General features: G+C 43.6%; 2 protein-coding genes across 7 annotated transcripts; one reads left to right on the forward strand and one right to left on the reverse strand.

Annotated features, from left to right (window-relative positions):
- The first annotated feature begins 48 nt into the window (after positions 1-48).
- On the forward strand, positions 49-10,631 carry LOC110497053 (DDB1- and CUL4-associated factor 6). Of its 6 annotated transcripts, none has more exons than XM_036982289.1 (16): positions 49-146; positions 813-868; positions 1,176-1,237; positions 1,344-1,436; positions 1,574-1,759; positions 2,313-2,426; positions 2,660-2,795; positions 3,316-3,521; positions 4,143-4,236; positions 4,543-5,053; positions 5,173-5,214; positions 5,433-5,595; positions 5,793-5,949; positions 8,539-8,627; positions 8,952-9,060; positions 9,222-10,631. In XM_036982289.1, exons 5-16 carry the CDS (start codon positions 1,649-1,651, stop codon positions 9,248-9,250), a joined length of 1,761 nt encoding a protein of 586 aa, XP_036838184.1. In that variant the 5' UTR covers positions 49-146; positions 813-868; positions 1,176-1,237; positions 1,344-1,436; positions 1,574-1,648; the 3' UTR covers positions 9,251-10,631. The 6 variants fall into 6 exon arrangements, 5 of the variants coding, with proteins under 5 accessions (XP_036838184.1, XP_036838181.1, XP_036838183.1 ...); XR_005052493.1 differs by lacking the exon at positions 49-146 and having other exon boundaries at positions 225-868; positions 9,222-10,397; positions 10,444-10,631; XM_036982286.1 differs by lacking the exon at positions 49-146 and having other exon boundaries at positions 225-868.
- A 584-nt stretch (positions 10,632-11,215) lies between these two features.
- LOC118936677 (thiamine transporter 1-like) lies at positions 11,216-18,181 on the reverse strand. The gene is made up of 6 exons (XM_036982291.1): positions 17,955-18,181; positions 16,860-17,423; positions 16,248-16,494; positions 15,853-16,045; positions 13,037-13,178; positions 11,216-12,908 (listed from the first exon to the last, which is right to left on the reverse strand). Exons 1-6 carry the CDS (start codon positions 18,075-18,077, stop codon positions 12,717-12,719), a joined length of 1,461 nt encoding a protein of 486 aa, XP_036838186.1. The 5' UTR covers positions 18,078-18,181; the 3' UTR covers positions 11,216-12,716.
- Between the last annotated feature and the right edge of the window lie 339 nt (positions 18,182-18,520).

Raw genomic sequence — 18,520 nt, forward strand, 5'->3', positions numbered from 1 at the left:
CCTATCCTACTTCACTTTCCAAGAATTACACACGTGATTGGAAATGGTACAATGTAAAAAATGAACTGAAGCCAGACACTGACTCTTGGACACACTTTCAAATGACACGAACCACATTATCAGCTGACACAATGGATTTAACACAGGTAGGAAAATGCGGTTTTGTCTGATGAAACTAGAATCTATGGTTATTATTATAATATTATAATAAGGTTATTATATAAATACTGTGGCACTTTGAGATTGTTTTTCAACGAAAAGCACTTTATAAATTCAATGTATTATTATTATTATTATTATTATCTAGGCACTAATGTATACCATAATAATTTGTCATTGACCAAAACTAACACATACTTACACAGGCTAATTCACAGGCCGATCACCACAAAGAGTTCAATAATATATTTAGGGCTCAAGAAGTAGGGGGCTCAAAACAGGGAGGGACATGGAGTTTGGGGGGGAGGCTAATCTGGGCCTGCGCAGTGCTCACGCTCCCTGGCTACATACCATCAGCACGACCTTCTTCATGAGAGACCAACGTGAAACTTTTCAGTGTTCTAGAGATTTGTTCATCCGAGAAAGTCTGCAAGCCAGACGACGATACCAAATATAAACAATTGTAGCGACTGAACTCCAGAAGCGACTGAAGTCCAGAAAAATAATATTTTGTAGCCTAAATTTTAAGACACCATGACTTAAACTTTTTCCGTGGAGATATTTCAGTAATACTTGCATAAAGTGTGTTGTTTGTGAGGCGGACAGTGTTTCGACACCATGCCCTGTACCAACAATCTCATTTGGGATATTAGGAAACGAACCATCGGTTCCAACAAAATAAACAACTTTACAAGGAGTAACTACTTAGGTGAGACAAACGTTTTCATTAAATATGTTATGTGCAAATGGTCTATATAGTACTTTATTGTCATTGTACTGTATGTGTCAGTGTGTTAGTAACATGTTTTACAACAGCCTTGCGCTAGCCTTGCGCTAGGAATTGATCTAAGACACACTGTTTCTTTTATTAGCAGTGTTTTATATCAATTCATACTTTCCAAAGACTACTTATTGTATTTAAACATTTGTGTTGGCTAAAATAATAATTTTGTGAAAGGGACTACCTTATGGGATACCTAAAACTGTTCTTATGTTATCATAATGATTTCCTGTAGGAAGAAAAGAGTTTGTTCAAAGGTTGAAACTTGAAGCCACTCTTGATGTACACGAGGGCTCTGTAAGTACCAACATGCCTTACAGAAGTGGTTAACAGTGTAAGTGCAGTGTGACAATTGCATGATATCATCCAGTGTTTTTCAAGCTGTTATTGTTTTTCATGACAGGTCAATACGATATGCTGGAACGACACAGGAGAATACATCTTATCTGGGTCAGATGATGACAAACTGGTCATCACGAACCCATATAGCCGGAAAGTAAGAAGCAACATATTTGTGCCAAAACATTGTTTATGATCGAGGTACAGCACATGCTTCAACCTGTTGACGCAGAAGAGACAGAGAGACAATATATGTGCCAATATAAAGTCCCCCGCTATTTTTCCACTCTCCAGGTCAAGGCATCCATTACATCATGGCATCGATCCAATATCTTCAGTGCCAAGTTCCTGCCCCAAACCAACGACAGAATGATCGTGTCTGCAGCAGCCGACGGCAAGATCTTCCTCACCAACGTAGAGAGGGGTTCCAACATGGACCCTGTGTTGCAGTACCACTGTCATAACGGTGCCGCCTACGAGGTGAGGGGGGCGGGGGCGTCTGTGTTATCCAGCATTTCAATCTTATCGCCATCGGAGTGTAATTCAATAAAGAGAGTTGATTAATATATCCAATCTATCACATCTCCATCTCCATCACATTTACCTCAACGTCTGTTATTGCTGTGGAAGGTAGGAATGGTATGTGGACCATAAATACGTCCTTGGTGTGTTGCTGCAGTGAAAGTCATCTATTCTAAAGCCCCCTGTCTATCAGTAGACAGGAATTCTAATTCTGTTCGACGGCCCAATCAGAGCAGGTTCTGGATCTATTCTAAAGCCCCCTGTCTATCAGTAGACAGGAATTCTAATTCTGTTCGACGGCCCAATCAGAGCAGGTTCTGGATCTGTTCTAAAGCCCCCTGTCTATCAGTAGACAGGAATTCTAATTCTGTTCGACGGCCCAATCAGAGCAGGTTCTGGATCCATTCTAAAGCCCCCTGTCTATCAGTAGACAGGAATTCTAATTCTGTTCGACGGCCCAATCAGAGCAGGTTCTATATCTATTCTAAAACCTGTCTATTTCTATTGGTAGATATTGACGGTACCTAGTGACCCTCATTCTTTCCTGTCCTGTGGAGAGGATGGAACAATCCGGTGGTTTGATGTCCGAGTTTCTCCTGGCTGCTGGCAAACTAACTGTAAAAAGGTAGGTTTGCGTTATGATAGTACAGCTAAACTCTATTACAGGCAAATGAACAATTCTTATGTAACTATGATGTTATTACTACAGTTTTATTGTGTAGTTACATATGTATAAAGGCAACTTGTTTTTACTAACGACTTTTCGCCACCATTTTTACCAGCAGTTTTACCTACTACTCAAACAACCGATGTCAGAGTTCCCTTAATGAAGATATCGTGAACTTTCTTATTTACCAGGACATCCTGATTGACTGTCGGCGAGCAGTAACATCCATAGCCATATCCCCTGTGGAATCCTTCTATCTGGCTACTGGCTGCTCTGACAGCTCAGTCCGTATCTATGACAGGAGAATGCTGGGTACCATAGCAACAGGTAAGCACAACCTCAACGGCGGCTACAGGTAGCCTAGCGTTTAGAGCGTTTGGCCAGTAACAGAAAGGTTTCTAGTTTGAATCCAGAGCCGATAAGATAAAACATTTGTTGACATGGCCTTGAGCAAGGTACTTAACCCTAAGAGCTCCAGGGTCACTGTTGATAATGGCAGTCCCTGGCTGTGACCACTCTGAGGGTGTCTCAGGGGGACTTGGGATATGCTAAAAACACATTTCCAATTCACACGTGTAGAATGTACGTGTGTGAAACAGGACAAATATAATCAAGCACCGACCAGATAAAAATAATATTTATTATTAACTCAAGGCAATCAGATAACTAAAAATGAACTAATAATTCTATCAATGTCAGTAGTCTTGAAGGAATCCCACTACCACAGTACATAACATAGTTAATCACTGTTTGATTGTCTTTGGGCTCAGTGGTGAGAATAACATTTTCTTCTGAAGGTCTGTATGGAAAATAATAATTTCCTATATACATCTCATCCACTCTGCAGGTTTCCAGACAGGAAGCGGGGTGGCAGGAATGTGTGCGAGGTTTGTACCGAGGCACCTGCTCAACAAGTCATGTCGCGTGACCTCATTGGCCTACAGTAGGGACGGCAGGGAGGTGCTAGCCAGCTATGCCTCAGACTATCTCTACCTGTTTGACCCTAAAGATGACAAGGGACGCGAGCTGAAGGGACCGTCACAGGATAATAAGGTGAGAACATTCCTCTCACTTACTGTGTATCACAGTACGAAAGACTGGATTCAAGTTTACACAACATCTGTGCGCTCACACCAGTTTCTGGAAGCTTCTACCACATGACATGCTGTGTGTGTGTGTGTGTGTGTTGACAAGAGGGGGTGATGTGTTGTCCCATCTCTGGGCTATTTTTGCCTCACGAATAGATAACGGTCTGCTGTCTGAATCTGTTCTGGGAAAGGCATTTGAGCTGTGTTCTCACACACACAGCTGCTGAACACATAAGCCAGAGGGCTTCTGGGTAATCTGCTGGGTGAGGCAGCATATTTTGTACAGAACTCGATACATACAACACCAGGTAACGTCACCGTTCCTGTACAAACACTACGGAACTAGTGTAACCTAAGTGCACTAAGATAAACCTCCCTGTCCCCCTCCTTCTTGTGTATGAGACCCCTGGTATCGCCTGCCAGAGCCTAAGACACCTGGCAGTGAGGGCTGGGAATGTGAGCCCCCAGTGGAGGGAAGAGGAGGGGAGTGGGGGGTCTCAGCCATAGGGAAAGGGTGGTTATTTTGGTCAGGCCTGTGCCCGTGCTCTGCTGCGACTGATGAAATGTCACTGTGTTTCTCTCCTAGCAGAAGGAGACTCAGCAGAAGCGTCTGCGTCTGAGAGGAGACTGGTCAGACACTGGACCCCTGTCACGGCCAGAGAGCGAGAGGGAGAGGGACGGTAAGAGAAGCTCCTCGCCCCACTAAGTCCCCACTCACCTAAACACAGCTGACACAACACGTGTGCTATCGATGACAGAAGTGCACTCTCACTTGGTCCTATTGCTCCCAGGTGGTGCAGTGGTCTAAGCGAAGAATTTGTTCTTAACTGACTTGCCTAGTTAAATAAAGGTTACATTAAAATATATATATTGCATGGATTAACACAATACAATTATACATAAGCATGATATTATTAGATGATGTAAACTTTCACATCACTGTCTATGAGTAATATGATGGGTTTTGAACCCTCTTCCTCCTGTAGGAGAGTCCAGGCCTGGAGTGTCTCTGATGCAGAGGATGTCAGACATGTTGTCACGCTGGTTTGAGGACGCCAGCGAGGCCCAGAACAACAGAGGAGCCCGTCCACAGCCACGACCCAGGGTAGACCCTGCAGCAGCTCCACAAGGTAGTGGGCTTCACCAGGAGGCTGTGGTGCTAGGGAATCCAGCCCCGTCTCAACCAACATCAACAGCCAGCTTCTCCTCCTCCATGGAGAGCCCGAGGAGCCGTAGGAGTGGCATGGGGACAGGAAGTCTCCAACCATCTCCTGGGGAACCAGTCCTGAGTCTGACATACAGCGACCAGGGCACCACCAGCAGCACCATCCAACTGGACTTCTCCAGCGGTGGCGCCAGCGACCAGGGGGAACCCCCGCGGATCAGGAGCCCAGAGCAGGTGTCCGACACCAGGCAGATCTCATCCCTCAGCCAGTCGGAGGTGGAGGGCGTGGGAGAGGAGCCCACACCACAGCCCCCTGGGGAATGGATGCAAAGGTATGGTACTATGATTGCATTGACTGAGGCATAGCTGGTCTACACAGTTAATCATTGAACTACTACAGTCATGTCTGGCTATTAAAGTGGATGTGTTGTTCCCTTCCTTCCTTCCATAGATTTAATTTGAGAGGATCAGAATTAGGGGAAAGAGTACTCAGGTAATTATTTGCCATGGCAACAACAACTAAGAATGAGTTCTTCTTCACTAACAATAGATGTGTCAGATCAGTAGCTTAAATAACGTTGATAGAACAGTTGGAACTAGCATGCTGATGTTGGACGTTTCCTCGTTGCTCAGTGCATTCAATCAAACCTGCGGTACAGAAGTTACACTTCTCACGTGGCTTGACTTTGATTGGATTTAATGACTCTACAGACATGTTGTATATCCTTCCGAAAGGCGCTCTGCTGCTGCACGGATCCAGGAGATTTTTCGGCGGCGGAAAGAGAAGAAGGAGTTGGCGGATTGCGAGACTCGCCGTATCGGGACGCCCTCAGTAGAAAAGGTCTACAAGGGCCACCGTAATTCCAGGACTATGGTACAGTACAGTAGAACAGTACTGAGGATTAAGACAAGCTTGAAGTCATGATTTAGTCCGCCAGAGGGGGACCTTGGGCAATATGTGGTGATAACGGCTTCAACTTCTTGTCAGCTATATTTAACATGCAGTGCTTTAGGTATTGCGAAGTAGCTATGTGGAATACTCATTCAAGCTTTTGTTGTTGTTGTTTATAGACCAATCAGTGTTGTTTCTGGGGTGACCAGTTTGTGCTGAGCGGCTCAGACTGTGGTCATATCTTCATCTGGGACAGAGAGACAGGGGAACACCTAATGCTGCTGGAGGCAGACCAGCACGTTATCAACTGTCTGCAGCCACACCCCTACGAACCACGTGAGTTCACTGCTTCTGACAGTCTCACACTGATGGTGGTTTTAGTGAACACCCAGTCTGGCTCTTACAACTCAAAGGCTTGAAGGCTGTGACTTTACAGGTACGGTGCATTCAGAAAGTATTCAGACCTCTTCACCTTTTCCACATTTTGTTACTTTACAGCCTTATTCTAAAATGGATTCAATTTGTTTTTTTTCCTCGTCAATCTACACACAGTACCCCATTTTTGTGGAGGCAAATGTATATAATAATAATAATAAAAACAGCAATATCACATTTACAAAAGTATTCAGACCCTTTACTCAGTACTTTGTTGAAGCATCTTTGGCAGTGATTACAGCCTTGAGGCTTCTTGGGTATGACGCTACAAGCTTGGCACACCTGTATTTGGGGAGTTTCTCCCATTCTTCTCTGCTGATCCTCTCAAGCTCTGTCAGGTTGGATGGGGAGCATTGCTGCACAGCTATTCTCAGGTCTCTTCAGAGATGTTAGATTGGGCTCAAGTCCTGGCTCTGGCTGGGCCACTCAAGGACATTCAGAGACTTGTCCCACTCCTGCGTTGTTTTGGCTGTGTGCTTAGGGTCGTTGTCGTGTTGGAAGGTGAACATTATTCCCAGTCTGAGGTCCTGAGCTCTGGAGTAGGTTTTCATCAAGGATCTCTCTGTACTTTGCTCCATTCATCTTTGCCTCGATCCTTACTAGTCTCCCAGTCCCTGGTGCTGAAAAACATCTCCACAGCATGATGTAGCCACCACCATGCTTCACCGTAGGGATGGTGGTGGCCAGGTGATGAGCGGTGCCTGGTTTCCTCCAGACGTGACGCTTTACATTCAGGCCAAAGAGTTCAATCTTGGTTTCATCAGACCAGATAATCTTGTTTCTCATGGTCTGAGAGTCCTTTAGGTGCCTTTTGGCAAACTCCAAGCTGACTGTCATGTGCCTTTTACTGAGGAGTGGCTTCCGTCTGCCACTCCACCATAAAGGTCTGATTGGTGGAATTCTGCAGAGATGGTTGTCCTTCTGGAAGGTTCTCCCATCTCCACAGAGGACCTCTGGAGCTCTGTCAGAGTGACCATCGGATTCTTGGTCACCTCCCTGATCAAGTCCCTTCTCCCCCGATTGCTCAGTTTGGTCGGGCGGCCAGCTCTAGGAAGAGTCTTGGTTGTTCCAAACTTCTTCCGTTTAAGAATGATGGAGGCCACTGTGTTCTTGGGGACCTTCAATGCTGCAGAAATGTTTTGGTACCCTTCCCCAGTTCTGTGCCTCGACACAATCCTGTCTCAGAGCTCTACAGACAATTCCTTCAACCTCATGGCTTGGTTTTTTTCTCTGACATGCACTGTCAACCATGGGACTTTATATAGACAGGTGTGTGCCTTTCCAAATCATGTCCAATCAATTGACCACAGGTGGAATCCAATGAAGTTGTAGAAACATCTGAAGGATGATCAATGGAAACAGGATGCATAGCAAAGGGACTCACAGCAAAGGGACTCACAGCAAAGGCTCTGAATACTTATGTAAATAAGGTATTTCTTTTTTTTATTTGTAATAAATTTGCAAACATTTATAATTTAATTCATTTATTTTGCCAGCAGCATACCACCAGCATACCACCACTGCTGGCTTGCTTCTGAAGCTAAGCAGGGTTGGTCCTGGTCAGTTCCTGGATGGGAGACCAGATGCTGCTGGAAGTGGTGTTGGAGGGCCAGTAGGAGGCACTCTTTCCTCCGGTCTAAAAAAAAATGTCCCAATGCCCCATGGCAGTGATTGGGGACACTGCCCTGTGTACTGTCCTGACTCTGAGGTCATTAAAGATCCCATGGCACTTATTGTAAGACTCGGGGTGTTAACCCTGGTGCCCTGGCTAAATTCCAATCTGGCCCTCAAACCATCACGGTAACCTAATAATGCCCAGTTTACAATTGGCTCATTCATCTCTCTCCTCTCCCCTGTAACTATTCCCCAGGTCGTTGCTGCAAATGAGAACGTGTTATCAGTCAACTTACCTGGTAAAATAACAGATATATACAATTTTAGAATAAGGCTGTAACGGAACAAAATTTGGAAAAAGTGAAGGGGTCTGAATACTTTCCGAATGCACTGTAACTGCCAAAATAAGCAATTCATATCCCATCATGCTTAGGATGATGTATAAATATGCTGGGCAGGCCATCATTTTGGGCCAACCTGGCTATGCCCCTGTAGGATGACAATGTCCCCATCCACAGGGCACGAGAGGTCACTGAATGGTTAGATGAGCATGAAAACGATGTAAAACATATGCCATGGCCGTCTCAGTCACCAGATCTCAATCCAATTGAACACTATTGGAGATTCTGGCGCGGCGCTTGAGACTGCGTTTTCCACCACCATCAACAAAACGCCAAATGATGGAATTTCTTTTGAAAGAATGGTGTCGCATCCCTCCAATAGAATTCCAGACACTTGTAGAATCTATGCCAAGGTGCTTTGAAGCTGTTCTGGCTTGTTGTGACACAACGCCCCATTAAGACACTTTATGTTGGAGTTTCCTTTATTTTGGCAGTTACCCGTTTATTCATTTGTTCATTTTTCTGTTCATTCCAGTGTTAGCCACATCAGGGATAGATTCCAACGTCAAGATCTGGTCACCGATGGAGGAATCACCATCATTCAACAGAGTACTCGCTGAAGAGGTGTGACATTATAAAAACATTCATGTCACAGGAGGTTGGTGGCACCTTAATTGGGAAGGATGGGCTCGTGGTAATGGCTGGAGTGGAGTAGGTGGAACGGTATAAAATACTGCAAACACATGGTTACTATGTGTTTGATGGCATTCCAGTCGCTCCGTTCCAGCCATTATTAGGAGCCGTCCTCCCCTCAGCAGCCTCCACTGATTTGTGTGCTTTACAGTCAAACAGGTGTGTGGAGGACAGAAAGGCTCTCATCATAGTGACATTGATGAAGCCATTGGAACCTCTGATCTCCTGATACCTGGTGCTCTGTGTGTCCTGTAGGTGACCTTCCGTAATGAACTGATGCTGGAGGAGACCAGGAACACCATCACTGTACCTGCCTCATTCATGCTGAGGATGCTGGCCCAACTCAACCACTCCATCACAGCAGGTGAGCGCGACACACATCCCCACACAATCTTCCAACCCGGCATCCCTAGTGATAACCCGTGATACAGAATGGCTATGGAGTCTATCTTAAGTGGTTATAACATGTGTTATAACAGCAGTCACTGACTGGTAATATCGGTCATCTCTTTCTTTCGTCTACAGAGTCTGAGGACAATGAGGAAGACGAGTAGCCCTATCCATAGCTTCCACACTGGACTGTTGAATGTGTGAAGTAGAAACTACATATTATCTCATTGGATTCACTTTGTGGCCTTTATAGTGGTAATGTTACCATAGGGACTGGAGTATTGGACCTCATCTAGTGTAGGTTATAAAACACTAGAAGAGGTTGTGTTGATTTTATAAATATAGTTTATATTCAGATGTAGATCAAGGAATGTTTTCTACCTATTTATATATGTTGTTCAGGTGTCCAGCCTCTCCGTCTGGCTGGGAGAAGTGTTCTCTAGATGGTATCTCCTTATTCAGCCTCTCCGTCTGGCTGGGAGAAGTGTTCTCTAGATGGTATCTCGTTATTCAGCCTCTCCTTCTGGCTGGGAGAAGTGTTCTCTAGATGGTATCTCCTTATTCAGCCTCTTCGTCTGGCTGGGAGAGGTGTTCTCTAGATGGTATCTCCTTATTCAGCCTCTCCGTCTGGCTGGGAGAAGTGTTCTCTAGATGGTATCTCCTTATTCAGCCTCTCCGTCTGGCTGGGAGAAGTGTTCTCTAGATGGTATCTCCTTATTCAGCCTCTCCGTCTGGCTGGGAGAAGTGTTCTCTAGATGGTATCTCCTTATTCAGCCTCTCCGTCTGGCTGGGAGAAGTGTTCTCTAGATGGTATCTCCTTATTCAGCCTCTCCGTCTGGCTGGGAGAAGTGTTCTCTAGATGGTATCTCGTTATTCAGCCTCTCCGTCTGGCTGGGAGAGGTGTTCTCTAGATGGTATCTCCTTATTCAGCCTCTCCGTCTGGCTGGGAGAAGTGTTCTCTAGATGGTATCTCCTTATTCAGCCTCTCCGTCTGGCTGGGAGAAGTGTTCTCTAGATGGTATCTCGTTATTCTCCTCTGTACTTTGTGAACCTCAGGCCTTTTTGTGACAAGTCACATTTCATCTTACTTTGTGGCTTTTCCTGATACTCTGCAACGACGGCTTCAGTTCTGACTGTTGTCAATGTGCTTGTTTACCAAAGAGAATGTGTTTAATTTAAGAATTTACGAATTTACGAAAACAAACAAATAAATCAAATATATTTGCTTGAAATAAATCACCCGGTTCTTCCTTCTGAAATGGCTAATTGAACGTTAATAAGGAAGCACTTTGTTACAGTATGAATGAATAGGTAGTTACAGTATGAATGACTAGGTAGTTACAGTATGAATGACTAGGTAGTTACAGTATGAATGACTAGGTAGTTACAGTATTAATTACTAGGTAGTTACAGTACTAATTACAAAGACATGGTAATTGCAATGAAAATATTAAATGTGAATAAAAATCCAGTATCTGGATTAGAAGCTACATTTTTACATTTATGTAACCAGAATAAAAGCATCAGGTTGCTTCAAACTCTCAACACTTGAGTTGTTTTAAATACATACTGATATTATGATGCATGCTGGGTGACGTGAGCACAAATGTCTCAACACGAGTTGTTTTAAATAAATACTGATATTATGATGCATGCTGGGTGACGTGAGCACAAATGTCTCAACACGAGTTGTTTTAAATACATACTGATATTATGATGCATGCTGGGTGACGTGAGCACAAATGTCTCAACACTTGAGTTGTTTTAAATACATACTGATATTATGATGCATGCTGGGTGACGTGAGCACAAATGTCTCAACACGAGTTGTTTTAAATACATACTGATATTATGATGCATGCTGGGTGACGTGAGCACAAATGTCTCAACACGAGTTGTTTTAAATACATACTGATATTATGATGCATGCTGAGTGACGTGAGCACAAATGTCTCAACACGAGTTGTTTTAAATACATATTGATATTATGATGCATGCTGGGTGACGTGAGCACAAATGTCTCAACACTTGAGTTGTTTTAAATACATATTGATATTATGATGCATGCTGGGTGACGTGAGCACAAATGTTTGTATTCAGAAAGAAGAAACAAATGTCCCACATTTGTAAACATTTTATACTACAAAACTATTTGTTTATTGAAAAACATTACACATAAGAACAAAAACAGGGAAGACTGAAGAGAGAATGTAGTGAGAATGTAGTGAGTGTGAAGTCAAAATGAACATATTGTTAAAATATAAAATAAACATGAATTGTTTCTTAAAATGCCTACTATAATTAGGTGCTCTGTTCAATCATACCATCTGCATAGCGGTTGTTTTGGCGGTGTCGGAGGTGGAACTGCTTTAGCAGACATCTGCATAGCGGTTGTTTTGGCGGTGGAAATGTTTTAGAGCTGTCAAATCTACAAGCTGCTCCCAGCATAACACCTAAAGTGGACCTCGCCATTTGCTGCATGGAGTCCCGTTAAAGAGAAGTCCTATGCAGTCGTTTACAAGTTAGAACACTGGAATGTGAGATGTCATCTACACCTCGATTAGCGGGTGTCAGCTAACAGCGGTTAACACTTGATCTGATTGAATCCAGGCCTTAGTATCATGACATAAATATGTTACCAACATGATTCTCATTATGACTGAAGAAAACAGAACGAGGCTAATCTTTTGACTATTTTAGGGGATGCTCTTGTAACAGAGGCAGCACATTGTGTAACCGGTAAGTTAGAACATGTACTGTAGGTGCTTTTGGTCTTTCAGTGACCACCAGACAACACTGAATCAGCTCTCAGTACATAATCATCCCCTTCAGTCATCTGCTACAGCGCTCAGCCTTTCAACTACTGGGATTTGTATCGATAGTAAAAGAAGAAGCTAATTTGTATTAATACAGTATAGTTGAACCACTTCAGTAGTAGACCTACATTCAAGGCCAGTGAATATAATCCAATAATATACTGTAAATATGGCCTCCAACTCCATGTCAATCACTTACATATGCTTTTCATTTTGGACCCATGAATGTATGGCCATATTTATCTTAAGACACTTGACAATCTATTGCTGATCAATTAAATCTTTGCGACATTTGAATCGATGCTTGTGGGTACATTTGATAAAAAGCTATTCTTGCAACAATTGAACTCTTAACAATTCATAACATATTTCTAGCAGTTCAGAATGTAACATGTATTGCTTATCCGTTGACTGCCTTTGGTAGTTAAGACAGGGATTTAAAGTGTGAAAATCAGATAGCAGGCCGACGACCATTATGCAACATACACCACAAACAAAGCTTGTGTGACAAAAAACATTGGAAATCACAAACAAAGCCTAAATATAGGCAAACTACACATTTTCATTAAACCCATAAGGCTATCATATAAACATTCAAATGTTACACTCTGCAAGTGTTTTTAGGCCTGCACCCAATCCATCAACCATGTGCTTGAGCAAGCGAAGGCGTACAACACACTTGCATGGTGTGATGACCCCGGTTGGGGTCAATTCCATTTCAAATCATCCTGAATTGACTGAGTTTAAGTGGAATTGGGTCCAACACTGGTCCTGACGTGTTCCTCTTTGTTAGTACTGCACCATAAACAGGTAGTCATGTCCCTGTGATCTGCTGCAGCTCGTTGAGGGGAGGAGAGTCTCTGCTAAGGCAGTCTGACTCAGTCTCTCCACTATCAGTCTGAGGCTGGGCCGCTGGCTGGGATCTTCTCCTCAACATCAGCTTGTACAGCCCGGCCATGAGGAAGATCACTGCGATCACAGCGAAGTAGCTGGCGTATATGAGAAACTGTGAGACGGAGAGAGAGAAAATATTTATCAAGCTTCATCAGTGTTGTAACAGTAATACGACTCTTTAAAAGCAAAACATAATTTACATCCAAACATCATGGATAGTATTGTCTTTAGACAAGTTACCTGTGGGAAAATGTCCAGGCCCAGCCCGACAGAATCCACTACCACAACAGTAAGCAGAGTCTGAAGCAGCAGGGCAATGAAAGTGTTCACTCCAAACACTAAGGCATATCGCTGCATACTCAGGTTGGCAGCAATCTGAAACCTGGTGGAGCACAAAATATTGTCTTTAGAAATAGAATTTAAAACATAAAAAGTGGAGTTTGAATACACAGTAGAAAGATGAAACTGAATACACAGTTAAGATATGTCATAGGTAGACAGCTAGCTACAGTAGAAGCCTACAGCAATGATACAATTGAGTCAAAACATTACTAAGAAACTTTAAGTCCCTGGACATCATATGGTTTCAGGGGATGTCTGTCCTAATCACGTAGCGATGGTTATATCATGTACTGTAGGTCAGGATGTCTGTCTGTCCTAATCACGTAGCGATGGTTATATCATGTACTGTAGGTCAGGATGTCTGTCCTAATCACGTAGCGATGGTTATATCATGTACTGTAGGTCAGGATGTCTGTCTGTCCTAATCACGTAGCGATGGGTATATCATGTACTGTAGGTCAGGATGTCTGTCTGTCCTAATCACGTAGCGATGGGTATATCATGTACTGTAGGTCAGGATGTCTGTCTGTCCTAATCACGTAGCGATGGTTATATCATGTACTGTAGGTCAGGATGTCTGTCCTAATCACGTAGCGATGGTTATATCATGTACTGTAGGTCAGGATGTCTGTCTGTCCTAATCACGTAGCGATGGTTATATCATGTTCTGTAGGTCAGGATGTCTGTCTGTCCTAATCACGTAGCGATGGTTATATCATGTACTGTAGGTCAGGATGTCTGTCCTAATCACGTAGCGATGGTTATATCATGTACTGTAGGTCAGGATGTCTGTCCTAATCACGTAGCGATGGTTATATCATGTACTGTAGGTCAGGATGTCTGTCCTAATCACGTAGCGATGGTTATATCATGTACTGTAGGTCAGGATGTCTGTCTGTCCTAATCACGTAGCGATGGTTATATCATGTTCTGTAGGTCAGGATGTCGGTCTGTCCTAATCACGTAGCGATGGTTATATCATGTACTGTAGGTCAGGATGTCTGTCCTAATCACGTAGCGATGGTTATATCATGTACTGTAGGTCAGGGTGTCTGTCCTAATCACGTAGCGATGGTTATATCATGTACTGTAGGTCAGGATGTCTGTCTGTCCTAATCACGTAGCGATGGTTATATCATGTACTGTAGGTCAGGGTGTCTGTCCTAATCACGTAGCGATGGTTATATCATGTACTGTAGGTCAGGATGTCTGTCTGTCCTAATCACGTAGCGATGGTTATATCATGTACTGTAGGTCAGGATGTCTGTCCTAATCACGTAGCGATGGTTATATCATGTACTGTAGGTCAGGATGTCTGTCCTAATCACGTAGCGATGGTTATATCATGTACTGTAGGTCAGGATGTCTGTCCTAATCACGTAGCGATGGTTATATCATGTACTGTAGGTCAGGATGTCTGTCTGTCCTAATCACGTAGCGATGGTTATATCATGTACTGTAGGTCAGGATGTCTGTCCTAATCACGTAGCGATGGTTATATCATGTACTGTAGGTCAGGATGTCTGTCTGTCCTACTCACGTAGCGATGGTTATATCATGTACTGTAGGTCAGGATGTCTGTCCTAATCACGTAGCGATGGTTATATCATGTACTGTAGGTCAGGATGTCTGTCTGTCCTAATCACGTAGCGATGGTTATATCATGTACTGTAGGTCAGGATGTCTGTCCTAATCACGTAGCGATGGTTATATCATGTACTGTAGGTCAGGATGTCTGTCTGTCCTAATCACGTAGCGATGGTTATATCATGTACTGTAGGTCAGGATGTCTGTCCTAATCACGTAGCGATGGTTATATCATGTACTGTAGGTCAGGATGTCTGTCTGTCCTAATCACGTAGCGATGGTTATATCATGTACTGTAGGTCAGGATGTCTGTCCTAATCACATAGCGATGGTTATATCATGTACTGTAGGTCAGGATGTCTGTCTGTCCTAATCACGTAGCGATGGTTATATCATGTACTGTAGGTCAGGATGTCTGTCTGTCCAAATCACGTAGCGATGGTTATATCATGTACTGTAGGTCAGGATGTCTGTCTGTCCTAATCACGTAGCGATGGTTATATCATGTACTGTAGGTCAGGGTGTCTGTCTGTCCTAATCACGTAGCGATGGTTATATCATGTACTGTAGGTCAGGATGTCTGTCCTAATCACGTAGCGATGGTTATATCATGTACTGTAGGTCAGGATGTCTGTCTGTCCTAATCACGTAGCGATGGGTATATCATGTACTGTAGGTCAGGATGTCTGTCTGTCCTAATCACGTAGCGATGGTTATATCACGTACTGTAGGTCAGGATGTCTGTCTGTCCTAATCACATAGCGATGGTTATATCATGTACTGTAGGTCAGGATGTCTGTCCTAATCACGTAGCGATGGTTATATCATGTACTGTAGGTCAGGATGTCTGTCTGTCCTAATCACGTAGCGATGGTTATATCATGTACTGTAGGTCAGGATGTCTGTCCTAATCACGTAGCGATGGTTATATCATGTACTGTAGGTCAGGATGTCTGTCTGTCCTAATCACGTAGCGATGGTTATATCATGTACTGTAGGTCAGGGTGTCTGTCCTAATCACGTAGCGATGGTTATATCATGTACTGTAGGTCAGGATGTCTGTCCTAATCACGTAGCGATGGTTATATCATGTACTGTAGGTCAGGATGTCTGTCTGTCCTACTCACGTAGCGATGGTTATCAGCAGCATGTAGGTGGCTCTGAAGACCACATAGGAGGTGTAGCACACCCAGATGTTCCTGATGGTGTCCATGAGGTACACAGCCACAGCCATGACCACTGAGAAGATGCAGAGAGCCAGCTCTCCCCAGACTGCCCAGGGGACCTTGATGGAGCCCACCCCGAAGGCTGCTAACGCACCTAAGCATAGACACCAGGGGCGTGATCAGTCAGCAGACAAACAGAACATGCATTGAAATTAAAATGTGCATTCTTATTTGATTAGATTCTGCTTCCAGGCTGACTTGGAAGTATGGTAACGCAAGACTATTCTGTAATCAGTTCAAGTAGTATCTTCTCAGGTTCTAACTCCTCTGAAACGGTACTTCATCATCAACTTTACCTAACAAGGTGGAGACTGTCTCCACGTATCCATTGTAGATCTCAAACTCCTGGGAAGGCAGGACTTTCTCCCACAGGGCCTGAACATAGTTGACCAACTGGAAGTAGCCACACGTAGAGAGGGCCCACCACACCGACCAAGCCAGGAGGGCAGGGCATGAGTAGCACTGCAGGAAGTCTTCCCATAGGATCCTTAACACGTCCACTAAGCCACTGCTAGCTCCACCCCCATCACTGGCCGTCACGACCTGAGTGAAGAAAATTGTACACAGAGTTGAGTAAGAACTTGCGTAAGAATCAACGGACTCAAATGCTCTGAAAAAAAAACTGCTTCCTGAAAGTGAGTGATGAAGCAAGGTTTAAGTTCAAAGTATTTTTTGTAAATGCTCTAGTATTACAGCATTCAATGGTGTCAATCTAGTGTCTTTCAATTTGGGACAGCAGAGTTGCATGACATCAATTAATAAACAACAATGAATGGTTTTAACTCACAGAGCTACAACATGGTTCAACAACAACATTACTCAGTCTTTCAAAGAGGCCATAGTGACCTGTCTTACCAATAAAAACATCACACACCAAAAAAAGAAGAAAAAAAAAAAAAGAGGCTCACCATGGTGACCTCATCAATCTTCAGAGGTACTTTGCTCTCAGGGTCCTCTGCTTCATCCATGGGAACCCTGCTGTTCTGATGCACCGGCTTCTCCCCCTCTGTCCCCTGGCGCTTATGGAAGAACAAGCTCTTACTGGGCATGGGCAAAAACCAGGGCGCCACGAAGGCCAAGACGGCCGACACCAATGTGATAATACAGAGGTAGAGCAGTGGGATCTGAGCCACAGACACTAGCAGCTGCCCAGCCAGCGAGCCAGCAGCGGAGCCCAGTAACGTAATACTACGACAGTAACCAGTGACTCTCTGGTACTGGGCCGGCTCCACCACACTGTAGATGTAAGAGTAGTAGGCTATGTCTGTGGCAGTGGCGAGGCCAAAGAACAACTCCAGAAGCTGCATGGCCAGCACGCCCTGGGCCTTCACTAGCATAAAGTAGGTCACTACCAAGCTCACCGCCTGCAGGATCAGCACAGGCTTGTAACACAGGTAGTCCGTGGCCAGGAAGACTGGGAAGAGTAGCACGAGGTAGGAATAGGTCCATATTGGGTAGATTTCATTTACAAGCTGTGGACAGAGGATATGTAGACAAAGTCAGCCATGTTATTGTAATTCACTCCTAAGGACAAAAAAGATAAACGCTTCCAATGGACGAAAATGTGATGTAAGGCTAATATTCAAGGTTGCTGCCTGTTTAGCTCTTACAAAGCAATAAGTAACCTCCATTTAAGTTAACTAGGCTACCTTTCTTCATTGGTGCCACAAGGGAAAAGCAATTATTTTCGGATTTTAGATTTTTTTTTCAAAGGATTTGAGACCACATGAGCTAGTGGTCCTATTAAGAAAATATTTCAAGGATTGTAGTCAAACTGGATTAGCACGAGGACACAGAAACAATGTTAGTAAAAGAAAGTTACAGAAGAGCCAACGGTTCTCTTGGTTGTAACGTTATATTGGTGATAAAGAAATGTAAAAAAAATACCATTCCATGATTGCATTAACGTTACAAATATTCACATTATTTTGTAGAGTTAGCTGGCTAAATGTAGTTGCTTTTTGCACAACGAACAAGAAGCTAATGCTCGTCCTTCCACTTACCTCTGTTTCAGTAAGGTTTTTATCAGGTCCCATCAAAAACGCAGTTAAGAAAGGCTCAGAAGGTCGGAGATTAGAGAAGAATCCATAAACACAAAGTAAGATCGTGGGATATAGTTGAGACATGTCAACCCAAAAAAGCACACCATAACATGACCTCCACGCACCACTGTCACTAGATTTGATCTGACAGCAATATGGAAAACCAAGTGAAAATATTGTGCGTCGCAGTAAAATGACGACAGAACCTTCGGCCAATTAAATGAGAGCCAAGAGGGGGTTCGGCTAAGGCAACAACATAGGTGTATTTAAAAAACAAAATGAGGCACACACGCTGGTATACTTACCAAAGTTATTACATTTTATTAATCCGATTCTGGCCATTATTATTGATGTTTATATTGATGTGTATGCATCTGTAAAAGAGACCTTGGTTACAATGACTCATCTGTAAAAGAGACCTTGGTTTCAGAATGACTCACTGTCAAAAAAGGTTCAATAAAATACGAATTTGGTCTGGCTACAAACTCATGACATAACTATTCATAGACCATGAATACATTTGAATT

This window comes from Oncorhynchus mykiss, chromosome 7 (genome assembly GCF_013265735.2).
Source record: "Oncorhynchus mykiss isolate Arlee chromosome 7, USDA_OmykA_1.1, whole genome shotgun sequence".
NCBI classification, from domain to species: domain Eukaryota; kingdom Metazoa; phylum Chordata; class Actinopteri; order Salmoniformes; family Salmonidae; genus Oncorhynchus; species Oncorhynchus mykiss.

Coding starts and splice junctions, on each gene's coding strand:
- LOC110497053 (XM_036982286.1), top strand. CDS start 778: ATGCCCTGTACCAACAATCTCATTTGGGATATTAGGAAACGAACCATC. Junction 869..1,175: donor TACAAGGAGTAACTACTTAG/GTGAGACAAACG, acceptor GATTTCCTGTAG/GAAGAAAAGAGTTTGTTCAA. Junction 3,522..4,142: donor GACCGTCACAGGATAATAAG/GTGAGAACATTC, acceptor TTTCTCTCCTAG/CAGAAGGAGACTCAGCAGAA.
- LOC118936677 (XM_036982291.1), bottom strand. CDS start 18,077: ATGTCTCAACTATATCCCACGATCTTACTTTGTGTTTATGGATTCTTC. Junction 13,179..15,852: donor CTGCTGATAACCATCGCTAC/GTGAGTAGGACA, acceptor GTGCTCCACCAG/GTTTCAGATTGCTGCCAACC. Junction 12,909..13,036: donor GCCTGGACATTTTCCCACAG/GTAACTTGTCTA, acceptor TCCGTCTCACAG/TTTCTCATATACGCCAGCTA.